General features: G+C 45.7%; 2 protein-coding genes across 4 annotated transcripts in view; both read right to left on the bottom strand.

Moving 5' to 3' along the window:
* Positions 1–15544, bottom strand: part of LOC119379094 (60S ribosomal protein L26) — a 197870-nt gene that overhangs the window by 15658 nt on the left and 166668 nt on the right. The gene's annotated exons all lie outside the window — the stretch shown is intronic.
* Positions 21–15544, bottom strand: part of LOC119379091 (DDB1- and CUL4-associated factor 10) — a 31973-nt gene continuing 16449 nt past the window's right edge. For all 3 annotated transcript variants that reach the window (XM_037648263.2, XM_049411865.1, XM_049411864.1), the window contains exons 6-7: positions 10841–11053; positions 21–969 (exon numbers count right to left, since the gene is read on the bottom strand). In XM_037648263.2, coding sequence (XP_037504191.1) covers positions 223–969; positions 10841–11053 — 960 coding nt within the window. In that variant the 3' untranslated portion in view covers positions 21–222. The remainder of the gene's footprint in view (positions 970–10840; positions 11054–15544) is intronic.

The following is a 15544-nucleotide window of genomic DNA, read 5'->3' as shown; positions in this document are numbered from 1 at the left end:
TACATGCGCCGGCCACTGTATTCTAAAAGGTGCTGTACAGACAACATGTGCATACTTTATTTGCCTCTGTGAACATTATATATACAGAGTGATAACTAACAATGCATGGCACCGGACTTGGTGTCCCGTGTACAATGTTCCTGTCTTGGGACTCCACACGCAGAACTGCAACTGGCAGTGCTTTCTCTCTCCGTTCCCCACACCAGAGGTCCACCATTGCACTCACAACACTGGTTGGTGGAAGCACACCTGTCCATTGAGGCAGCCAGAGGCCAGAAGGAAATGGGTTGGTGAGAACTTGGTGCTCACAACATAGTTGTAGTGGCTCACATTTGTCAGCACATGAACCAGGGGACGAGGTGGTGACGAAGGTACACAGTCACTGAGTTCCCGGAAGTCACTGTCAAAGGCAAGGAGGCGCACACCCCGTTCAAGCGGGGAACACACAAGTCTACCATCTGTGCTGAAGCAGAGTTCCTTGATCCAGCCTCTCCCACGATTGGGCTCCTGGGCATAGTGCAGCAACCGTGGCTGGGAGGCCTTGCACCGCACATCCTTGGAAGAACCAGGCCTGCCCAATGACTGCAGGCCCACAAGGGGTGGCTGGCCAGACAGCAGTGCCATGGCCTCCTCCATGGTGCCCTCGCTCACCACTGGGGAGCCATTAGGAGCACCCAATGACACATGGAAAACGCGAGACTCGGGAACATCGTCAGACTCCTCGTCAATGAACACAGGTGGCATCCACAGGCGCTCCCAGTCGCCATCCCACAGTGGCTCGATTCCCGGCTGCCGCCGTCCCCAGTCCCCACCACCAGCAAGGCCCCCAACGAGGATTTCGTCCTCAATCTCAGAGTCTGTGTCGGGCCAATCCCGGTCCTCGCAGGAGCTACTGCCAGCTGCACTGAGGCTGCCACTGCTGCCGCTCTCTTGTGGCGGCTGTTCTTGGATGTCATGCACACAAGTCCACTGCACACGCAAGCATGAAAGAATATTAGCTATGACAACTTACTCATTTCACACAGCTTCAGCATGTATTAAATAGTGTCTTCTTACCATGAATGCACCTTGTTTTTTAGCTGCTGGTGCTATAGTGAAACCATGTGAAGCAGTGCAAGACACTTTTTTCCATTATACAAAAGCGAGCTTGATTAGCAAACCTCAACAGTTTTCATGCACAACTGAAATTGGCTCTTGCATTCTCCTCTGCCCAAAGGCCTCAAAATTGAGAATCAGCATTGAGTGCTCTGGCAGGTTATGCAAACTGTAGCGGTAGACAAACCCACCATGGCAGCTTAGCAGTTAAGATGTCTTGCTAAGCTTGAGGGCACTGGTTCAATTCCCAGCTACGGCGCGCGGATTTAAATGGGGGCAAAATTTAAAAAAGGCCTGTGTACTTAGCTTTAGGTGCATGTAAAGAACCCCAGGTGGTTGAAATTAATCCAGAGTCTCCCACTATGGCGTACTTCATAATCATATGGTTTTGACACATAACATGCCAGCAACTATTGAAATGCAAGGCTTTGCTTTGCAAACCAAAGGCACTCTGACCATTTCTATCTACATAGCTATCTAGCCACCTATGTAACTTGGTACAGCCAAACCTGCATATAACGAATTATTGTATATATCGAACAGTTGTAAAATCCCCTTAAAATACTTTCGATATATAAAATATTTTGTATATCTAATTACCTATATATCGAACTTTTTTTAGACCTCCTTCACATTCGATATATCCAGGTTCGACTGTACCAAAATTGCCGAAGGACATGAGCATATGATGAACACGCTTCACGGGTCATGACATCAACAATGTGACATGTCTGTTGTGTACGTCCTGAAACCCTTTGCCCCAGTCACGTATGGTGCATACCCACATACTAGTACAGCCTGTGGTATGCAAGTATAAACGAAATGTGATTCAGTCTTTATCAACCCAGGAACAGTGAAAATAGACACTAAAAGCTTTATAGACACTCTGCATGGGTTAAACGAGAAATATACTATACTGTTTATTATAGATGACGATTTTAATGTAGCATTCAAATGCTGATGAAGGTGCTGCAATATATTACACCAAAAGGTAGCCTAACGTAACTTGTGGTGGTGGTGCTCAAGTCAATTGTGCTTGCAGTGCTAGCTATCCACATTATAGTAATGTATTAAACCTTAAACATGTACTCCTACGTTACAGCAGGCTGTAGTCCAGCATTCTTTTTCCCTGCAGCAATACGCAAACGAACGGTGGTCACACTTGCTTTGGATAAAAGTGACTTCCCTGCTGTTGAGTGCTGACATTACATCAGACCATAAGCTACCCTCTACATGCCTAAGCATTTGACATGCATGGTAAGTCTGCAGTACGCACACAGCTACCGAGTTAGCACAAACACATCGATCCACCTTGCAAGACTTGGCTCGAAGCCAAAAATTCGGCTACTCGCTGACTGCTCCTCATGAAATCGATTCCCACTATGCGTGAGATCTCTGCCAGAATTATTTAGTGGTAGACAAACTGCCACTGCCAACACTTTTGAGATGAACCTATACCAGCACAATGCAGCTGGTAGTTAGCAAGAACTTGGACTGTTGCAGTTGATTTTCACTATTATTTAGGTGTTAAAAATCTCGGACGATCCAGACCGCCATTTGACTTCAGATATGAAGAAGTCTAAAAATAACAAGGCCTATAAAAACTATACCTCATGGCTTCTTTTTTACTTAAATATGCACTGCTTTATTTTCAGTTCTAATAAACAGTCCATCTAATTGCATATGCATCGACTGCTCTTTTTGCCTACCAAGTTTTCCAACTGCACTATTGCTCCATACACCAGTAGTGTGTCAAGCATGTTTTGGCTTCCTTGTACCATGACTACTACAGTACACGAAAGTTTCAACTGTGTAGCTAGACTAGTGGAATACTTCGGAAGTTGTGTGTGTCAAAATACGATGTAGAAGCAACACTGAACTCCCCCACAGTCTAGTTTATAAGATAGTGGCAGGACCTAACTGCAACCGTTTATTATAAAATCATAAAATTGTAACAGCATTTTCTTGCATTACCGCAACACACATGAAAAAACAAAGAATGGAATAGTACTGTAAAACCCAAGGTGTCACTGATATCGGGACACTGCAACAGTTACGGTGCAAAATTCAAGATCATATGACAAGGGTAGCACTAGTTTTGGAGTACACAAAGGATGAGAATAGCTTGCACCACAGAATCTGCCATTACATTCTGCATCATTCTCTATTGCTTCAACATTGGTTAAGTTTGCATCAGATAGTCTTCAGCTTCTTTGGGAACATGGAACACCTGCTATTATCCCACTGAGTGAGGCAGACTCAAAGGGACACTTTGCCCATGCACATTGAACGATGGGCTTACAATGGTATGGCCATTGGTGACACCCACTACACCAAGCTTACTAATGACCACAACAGTCATTTGTGGTACCACATGACCATCAGAAATTTCACTGTGGCATGCTACTGATTAATTGTTGGGGTTTAATGTCCCAAAACCATGTCATGATTATGAGGGACGCCATAGTGGAGGGCTCCGGAAATTTCCATCACCTGGGGTTCTTTAAAGTGTACCTGAATCTAAGTACACGGGCAGGACAGGACAGCGGAACGAGGGGAACCAGCTGTCAGGTGATTGCAGGAAGTGGTCCCACGTTTCAACTCCGTAATGGTGTGGCAGATTTTCATTCACGTCATGTGCTTCTGTAATGGCATGTTGGTCCTCTTTCAACTGCCATCATAAATTTCAATCAGTGGCTTAAATGAACAACTATGTTTTCAAATGCAAAAGATGACAGTGGAGAACTGCCGAACGCTACAACAAGCATTCTGACATGGGAGTAGGCCACAGACAAACGTGAGATGTTCAACAAAAAAAAAACTTGGCGGAATGTCTGTGGAGGACTTTCAAATGGAAGAACCAATGGGTGTACAGTGATGCTACCGAGGACTTCTGATTTGTAGCAATTTTTGGAGCAGCAAAAGTTCCGTTTTGGAGCACTTTGGAGCAGCAAAATATTCATCTTGGAGCACTTTGGAGCAGATAATTTTGCATCTGGGAGCACTCTGGAGCAGCGAATTTTACATCCTGGAGTGCACTACAGAAGCATATTGCAATAACATTCAAGCACCGGAATATTACTATGGGGCTCTTATGAAGGCTAGAAATATTTCGATTCATTGCAAATCTCATGGAAAAAATCATCTCAGGAGAACTCCATACTTCACTCGCTAATGAAAAAATAAGGGCTCATGCAGCTGAGTGTTCTGAATTAACCTCTTCGGCGATTATTTTCGATACTAGCAAATAAACAGAATACCAGATCAATAAAATTGCACTTTATGAAATAACACTCTAAATACATCTATGTGGTTATCAGCAGACATTGTAGACAAACGCCGTGATGTACAGCAGTGCCTCAATGCCAAAGAGCCACACTGTCCCTAATGCATTCCCCTAAGAAAACTCCAAGGTGAAAGCCAGGTTCTTTTTCTTCTCGATCAACGGGTTGATCCTCCCCCTCCTTCTCTGCAAGCTATCTGCACCTCACCTGGTTTTGCGCTAGCTCCATGATCGGCGCACCGATTGCGGAAGCAGTGTAAAGCGACGATGTCGTGATGGCGTCATCACGTGACATCACGATATATGACGCCATTATGACGTCACAAGTTTTGACGATCTATGACGTGATGATGACGCCATCACATGATTATTTTTTGCATCAATTGATTGACGCCGCCGACGGTCAATTTTCGTGTTTGATAAAGCATCTGATGCTTTTGCATTAATATTGCGTATTGAACGTTAACAACCTGGCCTTACATACCAAACTGTCCTACACCATGTCACCTCCTTGCCATGCGCGAAACAGCTTCGCTTATCATCCACTTCACAGAGTGAAATGGCTCCTCAACTTCTTTTAAATGTTTATTGTGATAACAATTATATGGACGCTCTCTGCAGATTTTTTCCATCGCCATTGCCGTAATTTTCTGTATAAAGACCAAATTAATAACATCACCACGCGCATTCTAGCCGCGGGTAAAAGCTCGCGAGCGCTGGCGACGAACACGGCTGAAGCGGATATTAAGCTAGCCGGCTGTCTGTCTCCGTCGCACGGACAGCGCATGAGATAACATCTTCCCGCGTGCGGGCCTGCCGTCGATTGCTCATCAAACAGAAAGGAAACGCCCCGCCCGTCTTTCGTAAGGAGCATGAAAGGACGCCAGGGGAGCGGGGGGGGGGGGGGGACCGCATCGTTCGAAGGGCGCAGTCGCTTGCGCGCACGCCATCTCGAGGCATCAGGAGATGGCTCGGTAAACTTGCTGTGCTCTCAACACTTACTTCGTGTTTAGAGAACTCAGAGCAAGAAAACGCTTCGGTTCCTGGAGCGGCCATATTCCCACTAGTGCTTTGTTGAGTTACGCGAGATCGAATCCAAAAGAGTTAGCTGCTAGCCTTACTTCGTTTAACAATACAATTTGTTGGTATCGCATTCATTGCTTCGCCCTTAAGCGAAACTGAGTTTTTTTACCCGTCAGCTATTGACCCCCGAAAGCGAGGGGCGGACGTGTAACATGGGGTAGCCGCTTCACTATGGGCCGTCAGCGACGGGCCCGCTACTGACAGCTGCGTATTTGCGGCTGCTCCGACCAGGATATATGCTTTTTATTAATGAGATGACATTTTTAAAAAGCAAGCGAAAAATTCGAATTGGAACCCTAGCACGTGAGCTCGAAAGGGCAGGGCCTTTTAGGGGGTATTTACCGCAGAGTGATTAAACTCCGACGTGCTGGTATAAGCAATTACGAAAAAGCTCTTCCGAATGAAGATCCATGGATAAAGTATATCTGAGGAAAAGTGTGAACGCGTTTCCACCGTTCGCGTGCTCTTCCATAAACGCGAAGCAAGGAAAATTTGATATTGTTCCATATATATACTGCTAGCGATCCCAGATTTCATTCCGCGATGTCCGGAAACAGAAGTGACAGACATTTTAGCAGCACACATGTAGTTATTTTGTTTTCCTTACGTGCCGTGCGACGCTTGAAACGAGCTATCAGCAGCGTTTCTATAGAACAGACGACGTCCGCCGATGAATCGCCGTCGCACTTTCTCGCTACCGAGAGGCCTAGACGTCACGAGCCTCTGCGGAGAGCGCGTTTTGCTGTCGAGCCGACTTGCAGAACAGAAGCTGCATCGGCACCGTGCATGGCATCGTGAATAAATAGCGCACGCGAGCGCTATTTATTCAGCGGAATAATTCTTGGTCCATGATTGCGACTTTGGCAGCCCCAAGATCAAGCTGCACATGTTCTGACGCTGCCGGCCGTGCGATTGCCGGTGATAGACGCCCCCAAACCCGAGATTTTGGAGCAGTTTGGCGCAATTTTCGTCGATATTATCAGGATGGCGCAGTAAATACAATTTGGCGCACTTTGGCGCAGTTGGCGCAGGAGTGGAATCACTGGGTGTATCTCAATACTCAGCAAAAGCAAAGATTCTTTAGCTCGTAAATGGACACATATTATATCGCAATGAGGAAAGACATTTGTATCAGTGATCCATCAATCGACCTAATCACCAAATTAAAGCCCATTCTTCATATGTTTCTCGAAATACGGATGTAATTTTTGACAACTCAAAGTTCACTGCTATTTGGTTTGTTATCAATGCATCTGTCCTTTGAGTAGGTGACATTCTTTCCTGTGCAGTTTCTTTGCTTGCTTTCATGTCTCTTACACCACAAGAAGCACTAACCAATTATACAAGCGACATATAATGTGTTACGTCTATGGTAGCCTCATTAATCAAAGGAGTAGAGACCACCGGGGGTTGAGGCTTATCGAGCTACAGGGCCATGTCGGACGTCACCTTGTGTCTAGCACACCACTGCGCATATGCACTCGGCCTGCAAAGGCGTCATGCGCTGCACAGCAAAACACAAAGAAGTTCTCTCTCCAGACAAACTAAACGTTTATTTGCTTTTGGTGGCACCCCAGCACTATACAACACCCGACGACGGCAGGGAAGCAAGGAGGCTTCCACGCCCGGCGAAACACACAAGGGGCACTGCTAGCATGTCGCAGTGAGCAATGGCCCGCAGCGACACGCCACTAAAGGAAAAGTCCCTTGCGGCTGTGCTCCCAACTCTAGCGATGACCAATGGACCTGTTCGCAAGAGTTAGGGCAAATCTCCGTACGCATGGGCCTCTGATAAATGCAGCCCACACACGATCGCCAAGCACTGCTCTTCAGCTTGACATTCATAGCCGGATTAACACAAGCTACACGGTCGCCATAGGCAAGCATGGCCCAAATGATGCCAGAAGGGGCCGTTGAACAGGAAGGAAACCTGTTATCTTGTGCTGTCTGGGGAGAGAGAGAGAATATCCCGCGTCCATGCACTCCTGGTCACCCCAGATCCCGCTGCCACCGAGACCACGCGCAGTGCTACTGTCGAGAGCCACCCCATGAATGGTGGCTTTGCCCTCACCATCTACCACGTGCCGTTGCAGGTCAAACAGGAGAGGTAAGAGGGCAGCAGAAACAATGAACGTCCATGCAAAGGCCATGGATGCACCTCAATCGCCGCAAGTTTTAAATGCGTAAGCATTTCTATGTCACTTGAACAAGAAAATTGTGTGTATCCGTCCATCCATCCCCCTGTCATCCCTCTGTGCATTCATCCCTTTATAAAAAAAACAACTAATGTATAAAACAAAATAAATTTCCTGGTTTCAAACCCAGGCCCTAACGCTCCAAAGGCGAGTGCCACTGGGCTGATGACACACGTCTGCAGAATGTGAATATATCTGAACCACGTGAATGCGTTGTGCACACGGCACAAAATAAATGAAAAATAAAATTTTTTATAAAGGCTTCGTTGAATTTCATAGCAGTAGAATAAAAGCCCTCTCTAGGACAAAATGTAAAGCTGACATAGAAAACTGTACACATCAGGAAAATTTTGACTGCAGAAATGTAATGTCAAACTTGCATTTCACTGGTCACAGGATGTGCCTTCTGTGGGGCTGTTTCAGACACTGACGAATGCTAGAAAAATGATGAAAGACACTTTGCGAATGCCACCTGAAAACAACGCTCTAGGGAAGGCTGCAACCTACAATAATACTCTGCTGCTCACACATCACTTAGACAACTGCCAAAGAAGATTCTGCGTGGATTTTTTTTACTGCAAGTTTAAAGATTGATTATCAAGAAACCTACATGGACTAACTTTTTAGCACTCAGCTTAATTCGGGAAGACAACATTTAATTTTTCCTTAACCCTTTGCGGTCCAAAACCTTTACCCACTTTCCGGCTCTAGCGGTCCGAAACTATTTCGCCAGTTTCTGGCGCCGCGAATAAAAACACAAGCTGTGGAAGAGAAACGCACAGGATATTTATTTTTGCTCCTGCATTCTGCAGGCAACTCTTTTAGTGATATTTGGGCAACGTATGATACCGCTCAAAGCATTCCCCTGTGTGCAGGCCAGGGTTATTACTGCAGGTTTCCACCGCCGCCGTCGTCGTCTTCGTCACTCACTTCTGTCGAATCACTGTCATCACTGTCTGGTGGAGGCACGTAATTCTCTTCCTCACTAAAGTCATCCTCGCTTTCGCTAAAAGCACCGCCGTAAAACGCACGCGGTGAAAACGTGGCCATGCTTCTCAGCGAACCGCGCGCGCGAGTGCGTACGCTCTAGGCCCCGTGCTGATCATAGTGCTGCACCCTAGTGTCAAAAAAGTAAAACCTCAACAAACAAAGCTCACTTATTCCTCAAGAGATGGCCCTTCATGTATACAAAAAATGCGCGCGACTCGCGGTGAGAAAACAGCAAAATTTAAACCACGAACACCCTTGTCGGGCGGGGCCCGACAGCAGACCGCTACGGCCGTGTTGCGTTGTCGGGCGCTGCCCGACAACGGACCGCAAAGGGTTAACCCCTTGAGGGTTTTCGCCGTACATGTACGGCAGACGCTTCCTGGTACCAAAGGGTTTTCGTCGTACATGTACGGCATAGCGTTTATTTTTAAAACGCGCGCCTTTTTCGATCATTTTTGTCGCTTGGCCTGTGCTTCCACACTTCGGGAATACGTGGAATTTTTTTCGTGCGCCAATGTCTCTGCGTTGTATTTTTATTTTACTTCCCAAAACGGCGCGCCGGCTATCGCTTGCCCATCCGAGCGCGTTCGCGGTGCAGCTGATTTAAAGTGCGCGCCTTTTTCGATCATTTCTCTCGCTTTGCATGTGCTGCCACGCTTCGGGAATACGTGGAATTTTTTTCATGCGCCGATGTCTCTCCGTTGTTGCTTTTTTTTATGCTTCGCAAAACGGCGCGCCGGCTATCGCTTGCGCAACCGAGCGCGCCCGCGGAGTGGTTGGTTTGAAACGCGCGCCTTCTTCGATCATTTCTCTTACTTAGAATGTGCTGCCACGCTTCGGGAATACGTGGAATTTTTTTTTTAATGCGCCAATGTCTCTCCTTCTTTCTTTTTTTTTTTTGCTTTCCAAAGCGGCGCGGCGGCGTTGAGTTGCGCATCGGAACGCGCGCACGCGGTGCGGCTGGTTTCGATTTCGTCCTTCGGGTGGTTTTCGCTTCTTGCACCCGCAAAGCTGATGGCTGTTTGGTTTCTAATCTCTCAAAGGGTGACCACTTGTTACTCTCTCGTTTGTTGCCTCCCGGGGCGCGATTACATCTGTTTCCGTGCGGCGCTAAATTACACAAACTACGCCGCCGTGATTCCGTTTCCTGTTTCGGGGTCTCGGAAAAGCTAACTACGTCTTGTTGGCGATAAGGCGAAGGATTACTGCAGATTTTTCACTCGTTTTGCTTTCCGGATGGGCCCACAACCATAGAGTTTTCTTGCGTGCGCTCACTGACGCAGTTCGCTTACGCTATGGAAGCGCGCGCCGGTTGCTCTGCTGCCGGTGAATCGAGCAGCGATTCTTCCGATGCGGACTATTCCCCAAGTGCCGAATCAGAATCTTATTAATTGGATTTCAGTGTGTCAGACGAGGATTTTTGACGAGTTTAGACTCCGACGACGATCACGGAGCGACATCTCAAAAGCGTGCGCGGCGAGCCATGCTTCAATGACTATCACACGCTGAAAAGTTTTGTGTTAGAGCACGAACATTTTTAACCGGAAAAGTACTCTGGTGCGCTTATTTTTGTATGTCTGTTAGCTACGTTTAGTACAATGCATAATTTTTATTTATAAAAAACTGTTAAACTTTTTTTTTCAGGATTTTGCTTGATTTTACTCCGAATAAACCATGTGTATGTAACAAAAAAATGATTTTTTTTGTCATTTTACGGTCACGAAAAAAAATTTTAGACAATTTTTTTCTTAAATAAAATCGTCTGAAGAATTTATTTCAGCAATAAAAAAATTACACATTTTTGGACTGGATTTCGCGAAAAAATTCGACCCTCAAAGGGTTAAGAAGCCATAAATAACAGGGCCAAAGCAAAAGCGGTAGTACTTTTTCCCTTCTCAACACAGCAGGCAAGTTGAAACTGAAAGGAAGCAGATCATATTAAGAAAAATTCGGCCTGCAAAACTGACAGTTCCGCAATGCTATAGGATTTTATGATAGGCTTCTTTGTCAACTGGTTGCCCCTAGGGTAACTGACTGTAGTGACCTTTTCAAGTCAATTAGTCACTGCATTCTGTGTGTCTCAAATCGGTGTGTTGTGTTACATTAAGGGTGTTACCATTCAAGTCATCGTCCATGTCCTTTGCTTCGGTGTTCATCTCTACCACAATAAAGCATGTTTCTTCAAGGCACCCACCTCTGATTTCTCATTCCTGCTTGTGTTGCGAGACAACACACACCACCCATGTGGATGAACCTGGAGGGAGGAGATGATCTCCGCATCATTCTCACTCGGGAAGTCACAGATGAGCTCAACCCTATTGCGGCGTGCAGTGAAGTGATGCCCACTGCAGTCCCCCACGTGGTACGCCGCTTTCTCAGAAGCTCGCCAACGGTACATCTTTGGAAGCTGCATGCCAGAAGACAATGGATGGTATTACACCTACTGGAACTATGTATACACCATGCAACAGCTACAGTGAACATTGAAGTGAAGCATCGCATCCAAAACAGCGTTTGCAAATTATGCATTGGCTTTTGAGCAAGAGTAATCAAGTTTTATGTATGCATTAGCTTGTGCTTTGGCTTTCTCTTCATGATTCCGTAGAGTTTAACCAATGCTACAGAAGCCTTTCAGATAGATAACAGACTTGAAAACTTTCTGGATAAGCCTAATAGGTAGTATACTCTACCGTCAATCTGAGCAGAAGAATACACTAAGCATTTCTCAAACTAATCAGTTATTCCTTGAGAAAGGGAGTACATGCTACTGAGCAGGCTCATTTGCTAGTAGAGTGCTCAGGGACTGATACTCGACACCAAAAAACTAAGTGTAACAGCCGGTAAAGGTGATGTTGGCTCAGTGGCGGATCCAGAGGGGGGGCGGTAGGGGCGATCGCCCACCCCCCCAAAGCCTGTGTCAGCCCCCCCCCCCTTGCCTGGAATGCCTGTCTGTCTCCTCATCCCTACCTAGCTACCCCCCCCCCCCCAGTCAGATGAAAGAACCGCCCCCTCCCCCCCCCCCCCCAAAGTTGGCACCTGGATCCGCCCCTGTGTTGGCTCTGTTTTAAGTGTCCAAGTTAATATTACGTCTATGGGACATGGGCAGCACACTGTGGAAACAACGTATGATGCCCTACATTGTCGCGTTTCAATCTGTGAGGACTGACAATTAATTTGCCAGAACACTGCAAAATATGCCAGTTTTTTACTTCAGTAACGTGCTGACAAATTCATAGTCAAGCATGTGAACCTGCTCAGCAGCATAAACATTCTCTCATAGGGATAACCCAGAAATTCAAGACAGGCTTGATGTATTCTTCTGTACAGATAGATGTGCATACTTCCTGCCATACCTGTCCAGAAAGTTCTAGTAAGTGTTTTGGATGTCTCGGACGTGCTCCAATAGCACAAGCTTGCAGTCACTTTGTAACGAAGCAACCAACACAGTGAGGTGCCAACAAGTGAATTCACATACAAAACATACATTTGTTTGCCTTCAAGCAGCAAAACAAGGCTTACACACTTTCAGGACAGAAAATAATGACCCCTAGGAAACAACACATTATATACATTTGTGTAAAGGCTGGGCGTGGTCATGACGAAGAACCACCCTTACAAGGATGCAGGTCATTACAATTAAACCCTTCTGGATGTATGTAATCCCCACGATAACTTTGTGCAGAAAAAGCAAATACTGTTGCTTTCATTGTGCATTTGTTCATGCATGTAATGCAGGCAGCTGCTAGAGTCTATCTACCATAAAATCCCGAGCAAGCCCCCCCCCCCTTCCTGCAATGAAAGATAATCAGACAAGATTTGGAGAAGGGACTCTTGCTCAATCGCGGACCAAAATTCAAGATGACAGCGGAATAGCCTCAAAGAAGAATGCACACCTGTGCTTCTAATAAAATACTTTATTAAGTACTGATGCATTTACTGCTTTTACTGACCTGGGGGGAATCCTCGTGTGAAATTTCATGTGTTATGACAAGAGGGAAAGACGTTCCTCAAATGTTCCGACAATCTGTGACAACTCAGAATGCAACCCCGACGCACCAAACTGTGAAAGTACTAAGAAATTGTGCACTTATCTAAAGACTCTCAGAACATGGGTTCCTAGGAACCTCTACTGCAGGATTCTGTAGCGGAGAACAGATTGGAAATAAAATGGCGGTAGGGAGGGGGGGAGCTTGCTCGGTCAATGGCACAAATCACCCCAAAAGGGCAATGGAAGTCACAAAAGGCACTGTTGCCACTGTCGAGACTCTCTAGCAACACAGGTTGTGGATGCAGTTGTCATCCATGCCAGCCATTGCATTTGTAGATATGCCTGTGGCTTTCTTTTACAAGGTCCCATAGACTCCACACACCATGCACTCAAAAGACAAAAGGAGTGAAGGTATTTTGTTCAATATTTTAGCAATATATTTTTCTTCTTCCAGATGCCAAGTTGAGTGCATGGCTCTTACATGAGAGCAGCTTTTACACGGCTGCATGCAGCAGATTATTAACACCAGCAATACATTAGGTCTACACAACACTTCCACGGCCTCCAATTAAGGTTTTTCTAGGTAATAAGATCACAGCTAGCAGCAAGGTATAGCCTGCAAGCATAGACGATGTCATTTCGATGACTGAAGCCAGTGCTGGGCAGTATCGAAGATACATGTATCTTAGATACTATCTTAGATACTCCTTGGGTATCTTGTATCTGTATCGCGATACGTCTCGCAAGACGAGTATCTGTATCTGTATTTCCGATACATTCAATAATGTATCGTGTATCTTAAGATACAAGATACTGCAATAGAAACAACACCGAGCGAAACAATTAATGGTGGCTGAACTACGTTTCTCAAGCTGATACTGCTGCTACTAAGCTACTTGAATAAAACTAGCGACAGTGACATTCTTTTATATATCTGCCAGAGTTCTCTAGCGAGGGCAGGCGATGAGGTTTGCGCGTCCCTATTGGTGGAGCACAGTCACGTGGTGACGCTCGCGCGATCTCGACAAAAACACGCCCGCGAACGTCTACGCGCAGTCGAACTTCTTTCTCGGTATTTTTTCTTTCTTTTTACTTGTGTCGGTGCCATGACACTTCCTCGTATACACTGCACTGTTCTACGTACTCCAACACGTTCGGCACCTTTCACGAAAATTCTGATGCTCCTACAGTGCCGTTATCGAAGTTTCCCTCGCGTGGTGCTTCGTTATGAAGTCTGGAGAATGCAAGAATGGGGTTTCTTGGCGTCTCGCGGCTTTCACACGACAGCGATTTAAAAGATATCGGGGATGTAAGCTTGACTTACATAAGATGAGATTGACTTATATGCAAATGAGATTCCAAAAACTGTCGCTCCACCGGTGCTATGCTAGATGCCGTAGAACAAGCCGTTAGGTAACATAACATATCTTGGCGTACTGTATCTTTGTTCTTGCTGCTCAGTTATTCGAGGGGTTATTTTCATCATAATTCGATTGTCAGCATGAGTGCTATTTTGATGTCCTTCGTTTGCATCGCCTTTTAAAGAAAGCCCGCGAAACAGGACCATGTGACTGCCCTCGTGCGCTGCAGTACTGCAGCGCTCTCAAACGCGCTTCGAGCGAAGCAACCGGCGCGTGTACCACGGCGAAATGACCGGCCACGGCTTTATGCATCGGCTTCACAGTGCGTCCAAATTTCTGACGACCTCACACGGCAAGGAAACGCCGTCGTCCTCGATATGCTGACATTTCGTGCGCCGGTTGTTTCGCTTGAAGCACGTTTGAAAGCGCTGCAGTACGGTAGCGCACGAGCGGCGCATTCACGTGGTTTCATTTGATATTTCATGCACTTTCTTTTAAAATCGAAAAAAATCACCACGCAGCATGTACGTCGCCACCACAAATTGGACCGGCCGTCTTAATGTCTTTCTACGACGTGATTGGCACCCACTTCGTCATAAATGAATATTAAAAATGCTACATAATCGACCTCAGTTAATCAATTAAGCGCAACATAAAACCTATTATAATGAGCACTACATGACATACTCCATTGGATTCATTCAGTCGAGGTTAACCACTTTTTTTAGATATTTGGTTCTAGTTGCGTGAAACAACCTGTAAACGTATTCACTGTGATTGATACGGAACTGCCCTGCTATTTGACTAAGATATATTGGTTTCCTTTTTTTAGGTCACCGTAAAGTTTTTCGCTGTTGCAAATCACGAGATAGTCGGAGCTATAAGTGGCAATAGTGTGAATAGCAGTGGCATCCTGCAACGACTCATGCCACTACAATACGCCTGAGACAATTCTCGACGGCACTAGTTCTCTCGAAGAAGAAATTTCGAAAGATTTCACGTTAGTGAACATGTTGCTAACGAACGCTTTACGCCAGCAGATAAGTAGAATATAAAAATCATTGCAGTTTTAAGCCTTCAATGTAAAGATGATGAGTCACCGAAAAATGTCGCTACCAGCGTACGTTGCTGCATTTCGGGCATGTGATTTCGGGTAATCCGGTGTTGCGAAAACGGTAATACGCTTACGGACAGGTAGAACAGCCACGCGGTATTTGCGCCATCGTGCGAGGCTTCTTACTGACGTTCTTGTATTCAGATAGCTGGTCAGCAAGTAGAGAAGCGGCACCCATTAATTACAGAAGTGTCAAACAAGAACCATTGACAAACGCAGCGCTCTCATGTTAAGCTGAATTGTTTCGGAATGAAACTAATATGTCTTGAGCAAGTAAGACAGAAATCTGGGGACAGAAACAGATATTTTCTCAAAATAAACAAAGTTGGTCGCAGTTAAGAAGATTCCGAGTACAGATTTTTGTTCATAAGCGTTTCAAGCTTCATTATATGAATATATAAGAGCAAATTTGCAAATGTATCGAAGTATCTTAAG

This window comes from Rhipicephalus sanguineus, chromosome 1, assembly GCF_013339695.2.
Source record: "Rhipicephalus sanguineus isolate Rsan-2018 chromosome 1, BIME_Rsan_1.4, whole genome shotgun sequence".
Taxonomy (NCBI): Eukaryota; Metazoa; Arthropoda; class Arachnida; order Ixodida; family Ixodidae; genus Rhipicephalus; species Rhipicephalus sanguineus.
The sequence above is the reverse complement of the archived record's forward strand: the minus strand, read 5'-3'. Positions and strand labels throughout refer to the sequence as shown.